Source organism: Artemia sp. Qi Xiang Cuo, chromosome 14, assembly GCF_049724085.1.
Source record: "Artemia sp. Qi Xiang Cuo chromosome 14, ASM4972408v1, whole genome shotgun sequence".
Classification (NCBI taxonomy): domain Eukaryota; kingdom Metazoa; phylum Arthropoda; class Branchiopoda; order Anostraca; family Artemiidae; genus Artemia; species Artemia sp. Qi Xiang Cuo.
The window spans coordinates 32221445-32239546 of record NC_142807.1 but is presented as its reverse complement, the minus strand read 5'-3'; the positions used below and the strand labels follow the sequence as shown (position 1 = coordinate 32239546).

General features: G+C 38.1%; 1 protein-coding gene and 1 pseudogene across 1 annotated transcript in view; one reads left to right on the top strand and one right to left on the bottom strand.

Moving 5' to 3' along the window:
* Positions 1-18102, bottom strand: part of LOC148944373 (uncharacterized) — a 67161-nt gene that overhangs the window by 15135 nt on the left and 33924 nt on the right. Inside the window, exon 3 of the mRNA XM_089100256.1 lies at positions 951-1100. Coding sequence (XP_088956382.1) covers positions 951-1100 — 150 coding nt within the window. The remainder of the gene's footprint in view (positions 1-950; positions 1101-18102) is intronic.
* LOC148944374 (uncharacterized) lies at positions 2148-11450 on the top strand (annotated as a pseudogene).

Below are 18102 nucleotides of genomic sequence, written 5' to 3'. Positions count from 1 at the left end.
AAAGGACTTAGCTATGTTAACTTTGGCTGGTAAGGTCTTTCGTGCCCAAATTTTGTGTAATTCAGCTGGAAAGATAAGGTATAAAATGAAATTCCAAAATATTTTTGAAGACAAGTAAATTTTCTGTTTTTTTTCTTGTGAATTTTGATTTTTATGTAATTTTTGGACAAAACTAAAGTCTAAAGTAATTTTAAAGCTGATAATCAGGTCCAATTAGCCTAAGTAATGAAAGACATCTAGAAACCATTTAAAGCCAAAACATTTATTTTTCATTTTAAACGTTAAATTTGGGTCTTTAAGAGCGATTCTGGACATATATCAGTTTCAAGTTTTTACAGATTTTTAGTATGTTATTCGTCAGATTTTATTCTTCAACATTTTATTTGAAAAAAAAGTTTTAATTTGTTCCACCTTAAACCGTAGAATGACTTGCCTTATTTTTTTTTCTTGTTTCAAATCTAACGAAGATTTAGGGCACATACAATGTATATTTTGAATTTATAAGTTAGACTAGCCTCGCTGTATTTATTTTTTTTTATTTGAGTTTCTTAAGTAGGGGGTAAAGTATATCGGACTATGCTTAGCGGAAAGCTGTGGAATTAGCAGCTCCCCTTTGGTACATGGTAATTTTTGTTTGTTTAAAGTTTCGATTACTCATTACTTGGATAAAACAATTTTCATAATATTACTTGACGACACGACAACCGAAGGAAAACAAATGTGGCAAGGAATTTTTTGATAGTTTACTGATCTTCACGATTAGGGAATCTGGATGCTGACTAGTAAGTTAAACACATAGGGCGCTAATAATAATCATTAGTCAAAATGCCCACTGGGAATAGAGCAATAAATAGTTTCATCAAAAGCTTCATGTGCTATTGGACAAAAATATTGGAGTTAAATCTTCCTCTTTTTTCTTTAAAAGTATATAAAATAAAAAATATAGATACCAGTTCTTCTGGCGTGTTGTCGAGACTTCTTCTCCAGCTAGATTTTCTTGCAGCTTGCCCTAGAGGAGATGTACAAGCCTCATATCCGTATTCTCGAACCATTTTTAGAACCAGTCCTTCAAGACTGAATATTGTTTGAGGAATTTCATCCTATAAATGAATATTAATTCAAAGGTAAAGGCACGAGGCAACTAACCTTTTTTTAAGATTAGAAAACTTAAAGTAACTATTAACCCAATCAAAAATGTTTAAAGCTTCTTCTAAGATAAATCATCAATTTTCAATACATGCATCCAAAAATGAATTCCGCGGGGAGAGCAGTTGAAGAGGAATCAGTAAATTACAAAGAATCAGTAAATATTGCACAGACTGTGCGATAAAAAAAAAAGTGAAGTCTTGATGTTTTCTTGGGGATCCCAAGCCGTATCTCAACCAAATGTAAGACTTGATCAGCATACAGATTGAAATCGTCATTGAGGCTCTCACAAAAACTAACTTTTAGTAATACTTCAAGCAATCCAAATCATATCATTGGCGACGAAATGGCGCTGTCTAAGTAAAAAGTGATGTTGACACAATTTGTTTTCCTTAATGTTTTTTTTACAAAGGCTTATCGTATAGAAGTAGTTGTTGTAGGACCTTCGGAAGGAGCTCATTCGATTGGAAATTGAAAGTTAAAAGCCAAAAGAGATTCTAAGGCAACAGTCATCTCTTCCACGCCCAACAATTCTCCACCACATTCAATCATAATTTTGAGATAGTCGTTTTATTCAGCATAGTTGAAAGGTCAAGTAATTATGTATCTGCAAATGTCAGGCCGCACAGCCCTCGGGGAAATGAATGTATGTTTTGCAATTCACACATTGTTTAGGTGTAGTATTTTATGTTGAGGAACATGGGCATATTTGTACTTTAGTGTCCCAAAAGATGAAGGTGATTAGGGGAACTTTTCAGAAAATGTTGAGGGGAGTGTTGAACCAAATCATAGCATCTTATATGCATACAGGTTGTCAACAGGGCGAAACTCGGGTATAACTTAGTGTAAGATTTTGGAACTTTTAGGAAATGATAAGGGGTCAATTGTTCAAAAAGGCAATATTTGCGTGCTATTACTGCTGCTACTACTACTATTATTGCCATTAGCACACTACTACCACAACTACCGCTACAGCTACTGCTTCCGTAGCGGTTACTACAATGGTTGAGGATATTGAAGTGAAAATTCGAGGAAATGCGGAAGGTTAAGTAAAAGTTAAACTAAATCAAAACATACTATCTGCATACAGATTGTAAAAACGGCATATTAGCAATATCTTTGGAACAGGTTACCGTATCAAGTTTAAACTTCCAGGGCAACACGAGGGGAATGTTCAACTAACCAAAAGGCAACCTATGCATAATACTGCTACTATTAATACTGCTGCTATTGCTGTTACTATTACTACTAATATAGCACTACTACTGCAACTACTGCTCTTACTACTGCCACAACTACTACGATACTAGCACTATTATGGCTAATGGTATGAAAGTGAAAATTGAAAGAATTTTGACGGAAAATTTGAACTAAATCAAAATGAAGTACATTCCTGCAGATTGTCAAAAGGGCGTAGCTCAAGAAGGGATTAGGGTATTAATTCGGTGCTTTCAGGGAATGCTTAAAGAAGAAGATCAATTGAAAAAAAGGTAATATGTGCACGCTACTACTAATGATACTACAACTGCTACTTTTTCTATTGCAGCTTGTACTAACGCTAAAAATAATAAGATGAAAATTTCAGAAAAGTGTTGAGGGGGGAAGTTGAACTAGACTAAATCACATTATGAACATACAGGTTATCAAAAGGGTATATTGGCAGTACCATAGCAATGGCTAATTGTGTTAAGTTGTATTTTCCAGGCTTTGATGAGGGCTATGTACAACTGACCAAAAGGCAATGTGTTAATACTAGTACTGCTACTTGTACTAGTGCTATTAATGTTAATTCTACTAATAATCATAAAACCAGTACTATGAGTACTTCTACTAATACTAGTGTGCAACTACTGTTACAACTACGGCTTAGGGTATGAAATTTCAGGGAATATTGAGGGGGGGGGGTGGAATTTAATCATAACACACCGTCTGTATGCAGGTTATCAAAAGGGTGTATCAGTAATATCTTAGTAATTGTTGGGTATACAAAGTTGTCCAAAAGGCGATATTTCTAGCCTACTACTACTCCTTTTTACTACTACTTCTTCTACTGCTACTACTACTACTGCTGTCTTTACTATTACTACTTCTACTGCTATTGCTGCTACTAAAGCTATGGTTAATAATACTAATTTTACAGCTACCACCATTATTACTGGTAATACTGCTACTGCTATTAACGCTAAGGGTATTAAGGCGAAAATTTTGGGAAATGTTGAAACAGTGCTGAACTAAATCAAAATACACTAAGCGCATACAGGTTGTCAAGAGGGTGGTTTATGGTAGGGGACGGTATATGGTATTAAATTTAAACTTTTAGCGTGTGCTGAAGGGGATGCTGAAGAAAACCAAAGGTGCTCTGTGCATGCTTCCACTAATGCTGCTAATAGTGCTACAACTATTACTACTACTAATGACGAGGGTATTGGGGTGAAGATTTCAAGGAATATTTAGGTGGGTGTTGAACTAAATAAAAACGAATATGAGCATGTACATTGTCAAAAGAGTGAAACAGGAATATCACGGGAAATGTTTACATTATTAAGTTGGAACTTTAAGGGTATGTTGTGGCAGATTTTTAACTAACTAAAATGCACTATGTGTATACTACTAATACTACTACTACGACTGCTGTAACTAATGAGACTAGGGCATTAAAATGAAGCTTGTAAGAAACATTTTGGGAGGGTTTTAATTAAACGAAAAAAACTATATGCATGCAGGTTTTCAAAAAGGCATATAAACAATAACATAGGCTGCGTACGACTCTTATGAAACTTTTAAAGGAGCTAGAAACTTTTTCGACTAGAAATTAAAAAATCTGGTGTCTAATTCTCCAAATACATCTAATCAAAATTTTGAGATAGTCGTTTTGTTAAGCACAGTTGAAAATTCCGTCAACTATGTCTTTCGGGATGCTAGGGACTTTGACCCCCCACAGCCTTCAAAAAAAGGGCTGTAAGTTAAAAATGACGGGGGGGGATCATCAATTTACTAAGGGTATGTTGAGGGAGGATGGCCTAGCCAAAAGGCACTATGTGTATATTACCACTATTGCTGCTAGTACTACTGCTAGGACTACTACGACTTCTAATACTACTGGGGTTAAGGATATTGAGGTTAAACTTTCAGGGAACAATTACGTGGGTGTTGAAGTAAATCAGAACACAGAGCGATCATTCAGGTTGCCGAAAGGATGTACGAGCGATTTCTCAGAAAAGCTAAGAGAATTAAATTGTAATTTTAAGGGTGTATTGAGAAGGATGTTGAACTAACCAAAAGGAAATCTGTGCATACTGATATTATTACTACGGCTGCTATTTCTGCTAATATTACTGTTATTGATGCGACTACTACTGCTGAGGTAAGGGTAGGAAGTTGAAACTTCCAGGGAATGCTTAGGGGGATGTTGAATAAAAAGAAGACACTGTACAAACAAATTGTCAAAAGGGCGTATATGCAGCATCCCCAGAATGGTCTAGAATATCAAGTTGAAGCTTTCACGACGTGTTAAGGGGATGTTGGACTAGGCAAAATGGAAAATGTGTATGCTGCTACAACTACTAACACTACTACTAGCGTTATCACTGCTACTACAACTACTATTGATGCTACTACTACTATTACGACTGCTACAACTATTACTACGATGACTACTACTATTACTACAGAAGTAAGGGGTATTACAGTGAGATTTTCAGGGAATGATGAAGAAGATAGTGAATTAAAGTGAAAGAAAGCTACGTCAATGCAGGCTATAAAAAGGTCGTAACAACTATATCTCAGGAGCAACTTAGAGTATTAAGTTGAAATTTTCAGTGTATGTTAAGGGGGATGCTGAACCAATCATAAAGTACTGTATGTATGCAACCCCTACTACTTCTTATTCTAATACTACTATTTAGGCTAAGGGTACTAAGAAAATATTTTCAGAAAATGTTGTGGATAATTGAAATCAAATTGAAATATGCTGTATGTATGCAGGCTGTGAAATGGCCGTATCAGTAATATATCAAGAATAGCTTAGAAAATTAGGTTGAAACTTTCAGAGCATGCTGAGGGTGTGTTGAGGTAATACGAATTACGAATGCACTATATGCATACTACTACTGCTGTTAGTACTAATATTACTAAGACTAATAGTATTAGTGTGGAATTTTCAAGGACAGTTGAGGGGCATGTTGGGCTAAATCAAAACACATTATGTGCATACGGTTTATCATAAAAACGTATCAGAGATATCTCAGAAACTTCTTGAAGTATTAAGTTGATAAGTTGAGATTACCAGGGTATGAGGAAGGGATGCTGTACTTGACGAAAAATGCAGAATTGAAATATCATTACTGCTAACTACTTATACTACTGTAGCTATCACTAATAATATTCCTGTAGCTCTACTATTACTTCTGCTACGTCATAAGGTATAAAGGGTACAGAGTACAACATTAAACAGCATTATTGTTTAATGTTGGTTAGCTTTGTGGTGTTCTTTTCTTGTTATGTCGTTGTAGTTATTGTTAAAAATAAAAATAAATTACTAAATGAGTTTGGAGACTTATTTATTGGAACTTTGACAACGGTGATCAAAATAACTATCTTAAGATTTTGAACTGATTTCAAGAGGGATTGGGGATAATGCAGAGATTGCAAAAAAGGAATAAGTGAAGGTCTTATGCCCTTCAATCACTTTAAACCCTTCGCCCGGGGTCATAAATACAAACGGACTAGGAAGAAGGCCCCTAAAATGTACACTCAAAAGGGTCCACTGGTTTGTCCACAAGTCGCAAACCTTCTCCCAGTAATACCTTCTCCCAGTAATGTTACAAACCTTCTCCCAGTAATGGGTTAAAGTGAATGGTGATGCAGAACACCATCGCGGGAGGATCCTCTATAGGAGGACAACTGCGGCAGGGCGTAAGGTCCAGGTCTATGGACAACAGCCTCTGCAAAGGGCTGCCTCGACCCTTTCGGGGTACCTGCAAGACTGGGGACCTTACGGTCAACTCTATTCCCACTTGAGGAGTGGCGCCCCTATAGGAAATCATAGCCTAGTAAACGACACAGAATTTGCACGGGATTCTGACTAATGGACAATTTTTCTGGGATTGGTATGTTTTGACGGGCGTCTTCGGGCTGAAAAACCTCTCCCTAGCTAATTTATCTATTATGAGCTGCCTTCCCGTAGTAGCATTATATTTGTAGGCATGAATATATACCGATTCGGAGGTAATAGGCTTGAGATTGTCCTTACAGGATTCCGACTCTTGTTGATAGATGAGTATCGCCAAGTGCCAAAAACCATGTTTTGACCAAGATGGGCACAGGATTGCACAAATCCTCCGTTCATGGAGGTCCCAGGGACTTCTTGCTATCCGGTTCTAAGCCGGCTTAAGCACTTCAGTGTACACTTGAGAAGATATGTGATCCCCGTCCTGCACTGGTATCCAGGATCATTGCTTTTCCTGAGGCGAAAATAATTTCGATGATTTATAGAACATGAAAATTGGAACTTGGAATGCTACAACGTTAAAAAAATAACTATCGTATCGACATTTTGACTGACGAATTCAGATGATTCGAACTGGATTTATTAGGAGTTTTAGAAACTCATATCCCAGGGTTAGGAAGCATAAAATTAGGTGATATAGAATTTGTTTACACAGTCAGAAACGATGGGTTACATCGACAGGGAGTAGGGCTCATAATGAATTAAGGAAGCTGCTAAGTCTTGTTTAGGCTGGGAAGGTATTAATAAAAGAATACTAATTGCTTATTTTATGACTAAAAAGTGCAGGGTATCAGTTATAGTAGTATACGCCGCTCTAGAACCAACTGACAGAGATACTAGTGACTCAGATGAATTTTACTTACAGTTAGAGGAGCAAATAGACAGGGTCCCAGGTAGAAATATGATGTTGTTACTCGGAGATTTTAACGCCCAGGTCGGTAGAAATAGGGATAGATGGAATCCTAGCCTAGGTAAATTCGGTGTAGGAAAAGAAAACAGTAATGGATACTTAGTTTTGCAATTTTGTAGATATAACAATCTAGTTATAACCAATACGGTATTTGGTCATAAAATGGCTCATAAGCTAACATGGTATTCATGTGATGGCAAGACAGCAAACCTTATTGATTATGTTATAGTAAACCGAAGACTGGCAGGATCAATACAAGATGCTAGGGTATAGAGGAGTGTCATTATTGATGTTAAAAGTAAAGATCACCATCTAGTAGTGTCAAGGGTTAATTTAAAGCTGAAAAATCGGAAGTGTAGCTACCTCCCGGAAAGTTATGATGTTGGTAGACTCCAGGATGAGAATTTGAGAGAAACTTCACAGGAACGCTTGAATACTAAACTTGAGAGTTTAAAATTTGATAATGTGGAAGATGGTTGGAATAATTTTAGAAAAATAATTTATGAACTTGCTGAAGGTGTATTAGGGAAGAAAGCTAGAACTGCCGCTAAGAATATTAGTGAAAAGCTTTATGTTTAATAGAAAGGAGAAAGGATTTGTACAAGAATTATCTGAGGGATAGATCATATGAAAACAAAAGGAATGTAAAGAAAGTGGATAAAGCATTAAAATGTGAGCTAAGGAGGTGTGAAGTAGAGGCCATGGATAAAATCGCTGAGGATCTGGAAGATTCAGCTAGACGGCAAAATAGTAAAATATTGTACTGGCATGTTAACAAATTGAGAGGGAGTAGTCAATCCGGACTTGGCCCAGTTAAAGATAGGAATTAGGCCGCAATTAGAGATAAGGAAAAAACTGAAGAGAGATGGGCCGAACATTTCGAGAAATTGCTTAACCGAGATAGAGTTGCAGGAAAAGATACAGAGGAAAATGAAAAACTTGGTGATACCTTGGATGTGAAGGAATATTTGTTTTATGAGGAGGAATTGGCAACAGTACTAAAAGGATTAAAAAATAATAAGGCTCCAGATGCTGATAGGGCGATAAATGAGTTTCTTAAACATGGAGGCTCTGAAGTTAGAAATAACTGACTGAAAGTTATGACCATGATTTTTGAAAAAGGGGAAGTACCTAACGATTTTAGGAAAACCTTAATTAAGCCACTTTAGTTTGTCTGGTCCAGGCATTAGTCCGGTCTCTGTAGGTAGTAAATTACTTCGTTATATTATACTTTTTAGACTGAGAGATGCCGTAGACAAAGTAATAGAGAAGAACGGTGCAGTTTTAGAAAAGGTAGAGGATGCGTTGACCAAATTTTCACTCTTAGGCTAATAATTGAGAAGTGCCTGAGTTTTCAAACACATTTGGTCCTCAGTTTTATAGATTATGAGCAAGCGTTCGATTCTTTTGATAGGAGAGCTTTACTAAAGGTTTTATCTTTGTATGGTATATATACCAGAAAAATGCGTGGAAGTCATTAGCGCTAAGTAGGAAAATAACACTGCTGCGGTTAAGGCAGGAAATGAGGTTAGCAGCTGGTTTTGTATTAAATCAGGAGTTAAGCAGGGTTATGTTCTATCCCCCTTTATATGGCTTATTTTGATGGACTTTGTTTTAAGGAGCACATGAAAGGCAATGGGAGACCACAGAATCAAATGGGGGGGGGGGGAAAGTCTCCTGGACTTCGATTATGCTGATGATTTAAGCATCCTAGATGAAAGTGTGAGCAAAATTAATGAAGTTTGAGAGGTTTTAGAGGTTGAGAGGTATTAGTAAAGATGGTGGGAGCAGTGAAGATGTTAAAAGTAGAATAGCCAAGGCTGAGGTGTTTTTTCACAGTTAAAAAAAAGTTTGGAGGAATAGGAAGATAAGTCTGCGAACCAAGATTAGAATATTAGAAGCTACAGTCATGACAGTGATCAAATATGGCTCTGAAGCATGGACGCTCCGAAAAGTAGATGAAAATTTTCTAGAACTTTGCCAGAGAAATTGCTTAAAGATGGTTCTCGATTCCCGGTTATGTAACCGTATTTCAAAGAATATGCTATACAACAAATGGGGTTCCATATTGCTCTCTAGGGCTACATTGAAAGAAAGGTTGAGGTGGCTAGGGCACGTTATGCGGCTGAAAAATGACAGATTGCCGAAGATTGATCTTTTCGGCCAACCGTCTAGGGCTAAACGAAAAGCAGGTCGTCCCTGTTTGGGGTGGGAGGACGTCATAAAGAAAGATTTAAAGGAAATAGGAACTTCATGGGAGGGTGTAAAAAGGGAGGCTTTGAATAGATTGGGATGGAGGAGGAGGAGCGTGCGTAGCTGTGTTGGCCTCAGGCGGCTTATTGCTGCGGTGAGTTGTTATTAGTAGTAGTAGTAGTATGGCTACATTAAACCAAAAATGAGCTGAAATAAAACAAAAGTAATTTTCCAAGCTTAGAACTACTACAAATCACCATCAATAAATAAATACAACTCAATCAAAAAGAATTTACAATAAATAACCGAGACAAACTCGAAACGAGCAGAGTTTAAGATGAAAAGGGTAGGACTGACGCCACCATGCATTCTGAAAACCAGAACTTAACTTGTACTTCACTGAAACGAAAAACAATTTAAATGTTTTCACTTTTTTATCTTTAATAAATCCAAATTTTTAAAACTTTAAGGAATAAATTTCATTAGATGTATATTAAACTGTCAATTGATACTGATTTTTCGTTTTTTTTCAGTAATCTTGGTTATGACGGTTTTTTTAATTTTTGTTTTAATATTATCAGATATAGAACGAATTAGCTCAAAAAAGAATTGTTTTCAATAAAATGTAAATTATGTTCCGGTTTTCAGACAGCATGGTGGGGGGATGTTAGCCCTACTCATCTTTGTTTCTTCTCGTTTTGAGTCTGAATCGGTTATTTATTTTAATTTTTGTTTGTTTATGGTTTCCTTTATTTATTGATGGTGATGTGTGGTAGTTTTATGCTTGAAAAACTATTTTACTTATTTTTGCTCGTTTTTGGTTCAATGCAGCTCTTTACCTTTCTTTGAAAAGCTTATTTTATGACAATTTTTTTTTAATTAATTCAGAGAAAAATCTGATCTTACAGGTATCATCTTACAATTACCTGTGATAAACTAGTTTCTGGTTATAGTGACTGTATTTGATTGGATTATCTTATTTCGAAGAACTATTTTAGTGAAAAATTGGCAGTTTTAGGGTCTTTGCAATAGCCTGCACTGTTCAGTGCCGTTCAGGAAAGGCAGGTGGGCCAACTTCACACAGGTTGGATTTGGAATCTACTCGGATGCATTAGTCAGATCAGATTTTAATAATTATCCAGCTTTTCGAGCAGTTTGAATGTTGTACTGGCTAAATTCAAGAGCTATCCCCTTTGGCTGGTAAGAGTTATTCAGCCTGGAAAGGACTCAAAAGGGAAGCCTACATACCTCGTTTTTTGCTACGGAAGTCACGATGAATTCAGGCTCATTGATGCGAATCTTCAAAAATTTGACGCTAAAACGGCTAATTCATCCACGCCTGCTGTTAAAAAAAGCATTTGCCGAGCTTGCAAATACTCCTGAAATTTATAAGACTCTTTCGAAGACATTTTTAGCCCTGAAAGCTAGAGGTAAAGTAGGTTCAACCTTGGTTTCTTCCAGCGTTGCCCCAATTTATTAGCAAATAGTTGCGATTGAAGCCCAGCTAGAGAAGACAAAAAGTGATTTGCTTGAAAATATAACAAAGAAAGTGACTAAAAAGTTTAATGATGCAAGGTCAATGAAAGAGCCTGCTGAACTAATAATCAGCCAGGTTTATGATGCAGTCACAGTCGAGTTTAATCCGAAGTTTGCGAAAATTGAGCAGACTTTAAAGGGTCTGAGAACTCAAATTAAGAACCTCGAGGACAGAAGCATTCAAATTGAAACAACGCTGGATGATTTTGATCAGGAGTCCCTATTTGACAGCCTTGTATTTCATGGGGCAAACAGTTACTCAATGTGGAAAGTCGTACGGCAATACTTCAAAATCTGAACAGCAAAATGTCTCTGACTGAACTCTCGCCTTCTGATCTGATCAATATGTACCGTTTTTGCCTGAATCATCAGACACTGCAGACTGAAAAAAGTTCTATTAGAATTTTTCCGATCATTGTTAAGTTTTGTAGCAAAGATGTAGCCCGAAAAGTGCTTAAAGCAAATGCTAGACTTGCATCTACTGGTATTTTTATATCGGAGTCCCTAACAAAGCGTCGCCGGGACATTTTGAATGCGGCTAAAGACAAGTATGGTCAGCGTAATGCATGGTCAGATCAGGTTCACATATTGGCAAAGCCTAGTGTAGGCTCAGCAATAAAGAAAATAAGGTCTATTGCTGATTACATTTTGTATTAGAAGTTATGACTTATTTGTTTGTTTTTTCTGTCTCTATTTAATTTTCATTTTTTGTTCCTTTATTTCCCTGGTTTTTTCTGTATTTTTTTTGTTTTTGTTTGTTATTAGTAGAGAATACCCCTTTTGAAACCTATTGCTGATTCTAGGTGGGAGCAAGGGGCTAAGCTAAGCCTGGAAATTTCCACGGTGGTAGTGGGCATCCAGGCAATGAGGCTTGACCCTCCGTCCCTAGGCAGCATAGGAAATCTGCTAGCACACCTCAAAGTGGTGAAGGGATGTAAACATCACTGAGCTCCACGCCAAGCAAGGTGATGGCCAACGCGCTTCGGGTGACCGCAAGACTGGGGACCTTGTGGAGTACCTTATCCCCAATAAACGCTCAATGATGATGATAAATATGATGAAAAGTTTGGCTACGCCGTGCCCGGTGTTATGTGATACCACGAGAATGGCGCCCTCGTCGAAAAGTATGCTAATTACCATCCTATCAAGAAGACAAGGCCTGAATATTGGCTGCTGGAACCTGTGCTCGATTAAATGTTGACACAAGCTTTTGTAGCTGATGAATTTTATCTTTATAACCTTGATATTCTGTGCGTTTCTGAGACGAGACTAAATGGACGTAATATATTAACCCTTGAATGCTCGGCAGGGAAGGGGGTCTCTTTTTATAACTTGGGACCATTAGATGGATCTGACTGAGCAGGAGTAGGTATCCTGTTGTTCCCCAAAGCGGTCACTGGGCTAATCGAATATGAACCTGTGTCTAAGAGAATCGTACGGGCAAGAATTAAAGGTCGCACGAACAATCTGACTGTCCTTAGCGTTTACGCCCCAATAAGAGATGCCACTGAACATCAAAAAGATCAGTTTTGCAGTGACCTGCAGAAAGTCATTGATAAGATTCCCTGGAAAGATATCCTCTTAATTGAAGGCGACTTCAATGCCAGAATCGGCAGAAATCTGAATAACTGGGAACAGGCGATCGGCAAGCACAGCCTCGGAGACAGGTGCTCAAATGGAAACAGGCTTTTGCTGTTCGAATGCAGAACAATCTCGCTGTGGCTAACACCTGGTTTAGGCACAAGCCGCGTCATACATATACATGGGATTCCCACGATGGAAGAGCAAAGGCCCAAATAGATTATCTCCATCAATCCCGACGATGGAAACCAATGGTGTTGGACTCGATAAAGCACAGAGGTGCTGACACGGGATCGAAAAATGGATCTGACCACTTCTTGCTGAAGACAAGGCTAAAGAACAGACTTAGCTCAAGGAAGACTACTAATCCAAACCAGAAAATAGACTTGTCGAAGCTAAAAGTAGATGAATACCGAGGAGCATTTGACCTTGAACTCTCAAACCGCTTCGCGGTCCTTCAACATGACACCGAGGAGGCACCCCCGACTGATCAGTGTCCCAACTGCCCAGAGATAAAGATTGAGAAGAAATGGAGCAAATTCAAAGACCACATCAATGAAGCCACCTCAAACACACTTGGGTTTGTCAAGCGTAAAACCAAGAAATAGATTTCAGAAAAAACACTCAAACTCTCTGCCAAGAAAAAAGAAATGAGCATCAAGAAGTCCCCCACATACAAAGTGCTACGACAAGAATGTCACAAATCGGCAAGAACTGACAAAAAAGCCTACTGGTGTAATGTTGCCAGTGATATGGAAAGAGACGCATCACGGAACGATACACGAAAACTCTTTCAGATACTTGAAGAATGCACTAGGAAGAAGAAGCAAACTACCATCCCCTCGCTTAAGGCGAAGGATGGGAAAATACTCACAAGCAGTAAGGAACGTATTGAAGATGGCGAGTTCACTTCCGAGAGCTATTGAGACCAGGAGACACTAGTAATCGAAAGCAACCACTTACAGCACCGCAGAACCCCCCACACAACCAGGCTTATGAAAATGTATTTACTGACCCACCCTCCAAGGATGAAGTAGTTAAGGCGATCCAAGTTTTGAAAAACCATAAACGCCCAGGAATAGATGGGATTCCTGCCGAGCTACTGAAAGCTCTCCCCGAGGTGGCGGTGGAGGAACTTCATAGCGTGATCAACGAAGGCTGGGACAATAAATACATCCCACATGACTGGAATACCTCAATAATTGTCCCTATCTTAAAAAAAGGAGACCGAATGAACTGCAAAAACTACCGAGGTATATCCCTCATCCCCATTTCTGCCAAGCTGTTCGCAGTCATACTTTTAAATAGATTCAGAGACACCAGAAAAAGCTGAGCACGACCCATCCAAGCAGGATTCAGGCCGGGCATGGGTTGCCGTGACCAGATTGTTATCCTGTGACAATCCTTGAACACCGGTTTAAACACCAGCAGGAAACAATCCAATTCTTCATAGACTTCATTATCGCGTTTGATTCGGTCCATCGTGATGCAATATGGGAAGCAATGAGAGAGGACGGTGTACCTGAGAAGATCATCAATCTTCTCAAGGCAAACTATGCTGGAACAAAGGCCCGGGTAACAGTCGATGGGGATCTTTCAGATCTGGTCCTAATAAAGGAAGATGTACGTCAAGGCTGTGTCCTTTCACCAACTTTGATCAACTTCGTCGTCAACTGGATCCTAAGGGTCCTGGACAAGCATAAAGGCGTTGCAGTGATCCCGTCCTTCTCCGTTACAGATCTTGACTATGCTGACGATGTGGACATGCTTGCTGAATCCGCTACAGAAGCCCCAGGCTATGATAAATGACGTGGCAGTCAAGGCACTCTCGACTGGTCTCCAAATAAGCCTACCAAAAACAAAATCCATGCAAACAGATGGGATGGATGAAACCCCTGTGACCCTAACTGGTAATGAGATAGAGGACGTCCAGTCGTTCAAATACCTTGGATCGATGGTAAACCCTGCCGGCAAATCTTCAGAAGAAATCCGGAGCAGCATATAGTCAGCCTGGAGTGTCTTCCTTCAACTACGGAAGTATTTCTGGAAGCGGAACGAAATATCACCACGCACAAAGCTCCGGCTGTATGTAGCTATGGTTCTCTCTGTCCTCCTCTATGGATGTGAAACGTGGTCACCTAAAGCAGCCGAAGTGTTGAGCTTGAATATATTCAACCACAATTGCCTGCGCTATATCCTCGGCCTCTGAGATAGAATCTCGAATGAAGTAATAAGGAGAAGATGTGGGGATCGCCTAGTTGTTTTCGACATTGTTAAGCAGAGGAGACTGAGATGGTTTGGCCAAACAATGTGCCGACCAGATGACCATATAAGCAAAAAATGCCTCAAATGTCTACCACTACCGGCATGGAAGAAGAGGGCAGGAGGCCAAAAGAAGACGTGGCTAGCAACAGTTAATTCTGATCCGGAGCCAATCGGAGGATTTCGAAAATACGGCCGTCGCTGGGATCGCCAGTGGCTGAATATTTTGGAGCCTGCCACCCTTGAGTGAATTCTATGGAAGGAGACATGTCGTCATCTGTTGGGCACCACGATGAGCCTGGATGCGGCTTGAACGAGCAACAAGTACAAGCACAAGTAAGTAAGTAGTAGGGAATGACTGAGTTTGAAGTCGGTAAATTTAACCTCGAGGATTATCTATCTAGAGGAGTTTCCCATTATGATGATTTCCCGATAACCCAGTTAAATCTGAAAAGAAATAGTATTTATCTGCGTACGCCTTATGATTTGTTGTCACTTCAGGAAACCAAATTTCTACGTTTATGCTAGTGGAATGTCCATGTTACATCAAGCTACTTAGATATTCTTCAGTTATTAGATGATTTTTCTTCCCATTTTGATGTTGTAGGGCTATGTGAAACATTTTTGTGTGAAAACCAGGCTCTTTCACTTTATGCATTTCCAGGGTACAACCTACTAACTCGTTTGAGTTTACAGATGGATTTAATGAGTTCCCAGAAAAACTCCTAAATGGTTAGTCATATAATGGGTGATTTTATCTTTAACTTATTGGATCGTTCAAGTCAAAATTGCGATTTCTAAGTTTGGATGATGCCAAATGATTTATATCAGCTTTTCAGAATATGCCAACTAAAACTAAAAGTCAATGTGCAAGGATTATTGACAATGCCTTTGTTCGCTCAGTTGATTTGAACTATAGTTTTTCTGATGTGATGATGTTTCCTTGGTCTGATCATCTTCCACTGTCAGTTGCTATTAGTTGTGATGTGAAAAGAATCCGGAAAAAGAAACTAAAAATTCGGCTGATGAAAAAAGAACATATCCAAAAGTTTTAAGAAGAAGTAATTTTAAGAGACCGGAGACCAGTTTTTGATGAGAAGGAATGCCCTATGAGAGCCCTGGGTCGCATTATAGAAGTTATTACCCCTATCTCTGACAGAACATGCCCAGTAAAAGTTGTTAAATGGAAGAAGCTTGTTCCCCCTAAACCATGGATTACAGAGGAGATAATTGATCAAAAAGAATAAAGAAATCGGCTCTATGAATCATATTTCTATTCCAAAAGTGATGAATCATATATTTTATTTACAAAGCAAAGGAATCTGGTGAATAAAATGAGGAGAAACGCAATATCTAATTATTACGGTAATAATTCAATTCAATGGGTTTATTTACAAACACAAAAAATAAATTGCATATAATAAAAAATATTCTTAAATGAGATTATGGGTGGAAAGGCAAAAGAGACCAAGGTAGATATTAATTTAGATGGTTGCAACCGTGATGATACAACTGCAATTGTAAACAAGTTTGTAAATTTTTTCTCGAATATTGATTCTGAAGTGCAATCTAGTCTAATTGATAAATATAATGAAATACAGTGTAATACTATCATGGATGTCCGCGGTAAAACATTAAACATGGAATTCTAGCCGTGCACGTGTGAAGAAGTAGAGAAAGAGGTGAAGTCATTTAAGTCTAATTATGCTGCTGTTGATGGTTTGTCCCTGTGAGCTCTTAAAGTGATTTGAGGATATATTCTACCCAGTCTAGTGTTTATCATCAACCTTTCTTTTGGAAAGGGAAGTTTCCCGGAGCAGCTTAAGGTGGTGAAGGTCATTCTCCTACACAAAGGCAGTCGCAAAGCAGATATTGGAAACTGGAGACCCATATCAATTCTACCTATCTTTAAAAAGATACTGGATAAAGTGGTGCATAAACGACTCTATGATTTCCTTCAGACTAATAGTCTGTAGAGCCAGACACAGTTTGGTTTCGTAAACGCCTTGCAGCACCTGGTTCAAAGTGTAAACAATTCATTAGACTCAGGTGTCATACCTATGTTTATTTTCATTGACATCAGAAAAGCCTTTGACATGGTTGATTTCAAAGTGTTGCTTCACCGAATGAGAAGTCTTGGAATCAAAATAATTTGTCTAAGATGGTTTGAGAGTTCTCCTTATGGTAGGTCCTTCAAAGTTGTTTTAAATTATATAGTCTCATCTTCTTTTCCTGTGAAGAGTGGTGTGCCACAGGGCTCTTAGCTGGGCCCCTTACTTTATCTAGTTTATGTGGATATGATGCGCTTTTATCTTCAAGATGTATGTATATGAAACTGCGCTAACAGTATTTGCAAAATCAGTTAATGATTTAATAGGAAAAAATTAATAATGCCCTAAAAAGACTGGAGGTGCTTATGAGTTTAAGTTTGCTATGTGTTAATGTAAAGAAGACGTTTTTACTGACGCTCTGTAAAGTGGGTGAGTCTGTTGATGTAAGCGGTAAATTCTTCATGTGTGGAAAGCCTGTTGCTCACGTAAATTCACTGCGGTATTTTGGCTTCTTCATTGATTCTAATCTTACGTGGAAACTTCACAGTGATACTGTTTCAGCAAAAATTGCACGTGAAATAGGAATACTTAGAAGAGTGAAGCATGTTCTGCCGCAGAGTACTCTTCATATGATATATTATGCAATTATTTACCTGTATATATCATATGGATGTGTCGTGTCGAACAGCAACTTTTACGTGAACTACAAGCGTGTGTAAGTGTTACAGAATAAAGCAGCAAAAATAATTGGGAAGAATATAAAAAATGTGAAAGACATCAGTGCATGTTTTAAATATCTAAGGCTGCTTAACGTTGGGCGAATAAGAGACTACCAAGCCGCGATATTTGTTTATAATTGGGTGAATAATCTAGTCCCGCAAATTTTTAAGGAGTTCTACCGTTTCAACAGTAATTTTCATGATTACGATCTGAGAAGCTGTGATAATTTGGTTGTGGAGCTTAAAAATATTTTGAGATCAGGTTTTACTTTAAACTATCTTGGTCCTTCTTTTTGGAATTAACTTCCAGTGAGCGTTAGGGCGGCTGAGCATCTTCCTCAATTTAAAAAAGATTAAATGAGTATTTTGGGGGTAATTAGTTGTTTATTGTTTTTATTTGTTTTTTAAGGTTTTTTTTACACGGGGGGAGGTGTGGGTGGACGGGCTGGGGGGAGGATTTAGTGGAAGGGCTGGGGGAGATGTGTATTGCTAAGTGTGTGAGTGAAGGGGAATGGCTTTTTTTGCTTAGTATTTGTTTGTGGAATTGATTTATTAATTTAGGTTGATTTAGGAAAAGTTATATATGTAATCTCTACGCGTTAGTAAAAATTAATTTTTTTTCCTTAGCGTAGTGTTTTCTAATTATATTGGCTTGCTTTTTGTTTATTTGATTAAATAAACCAAAACCTAATTAAA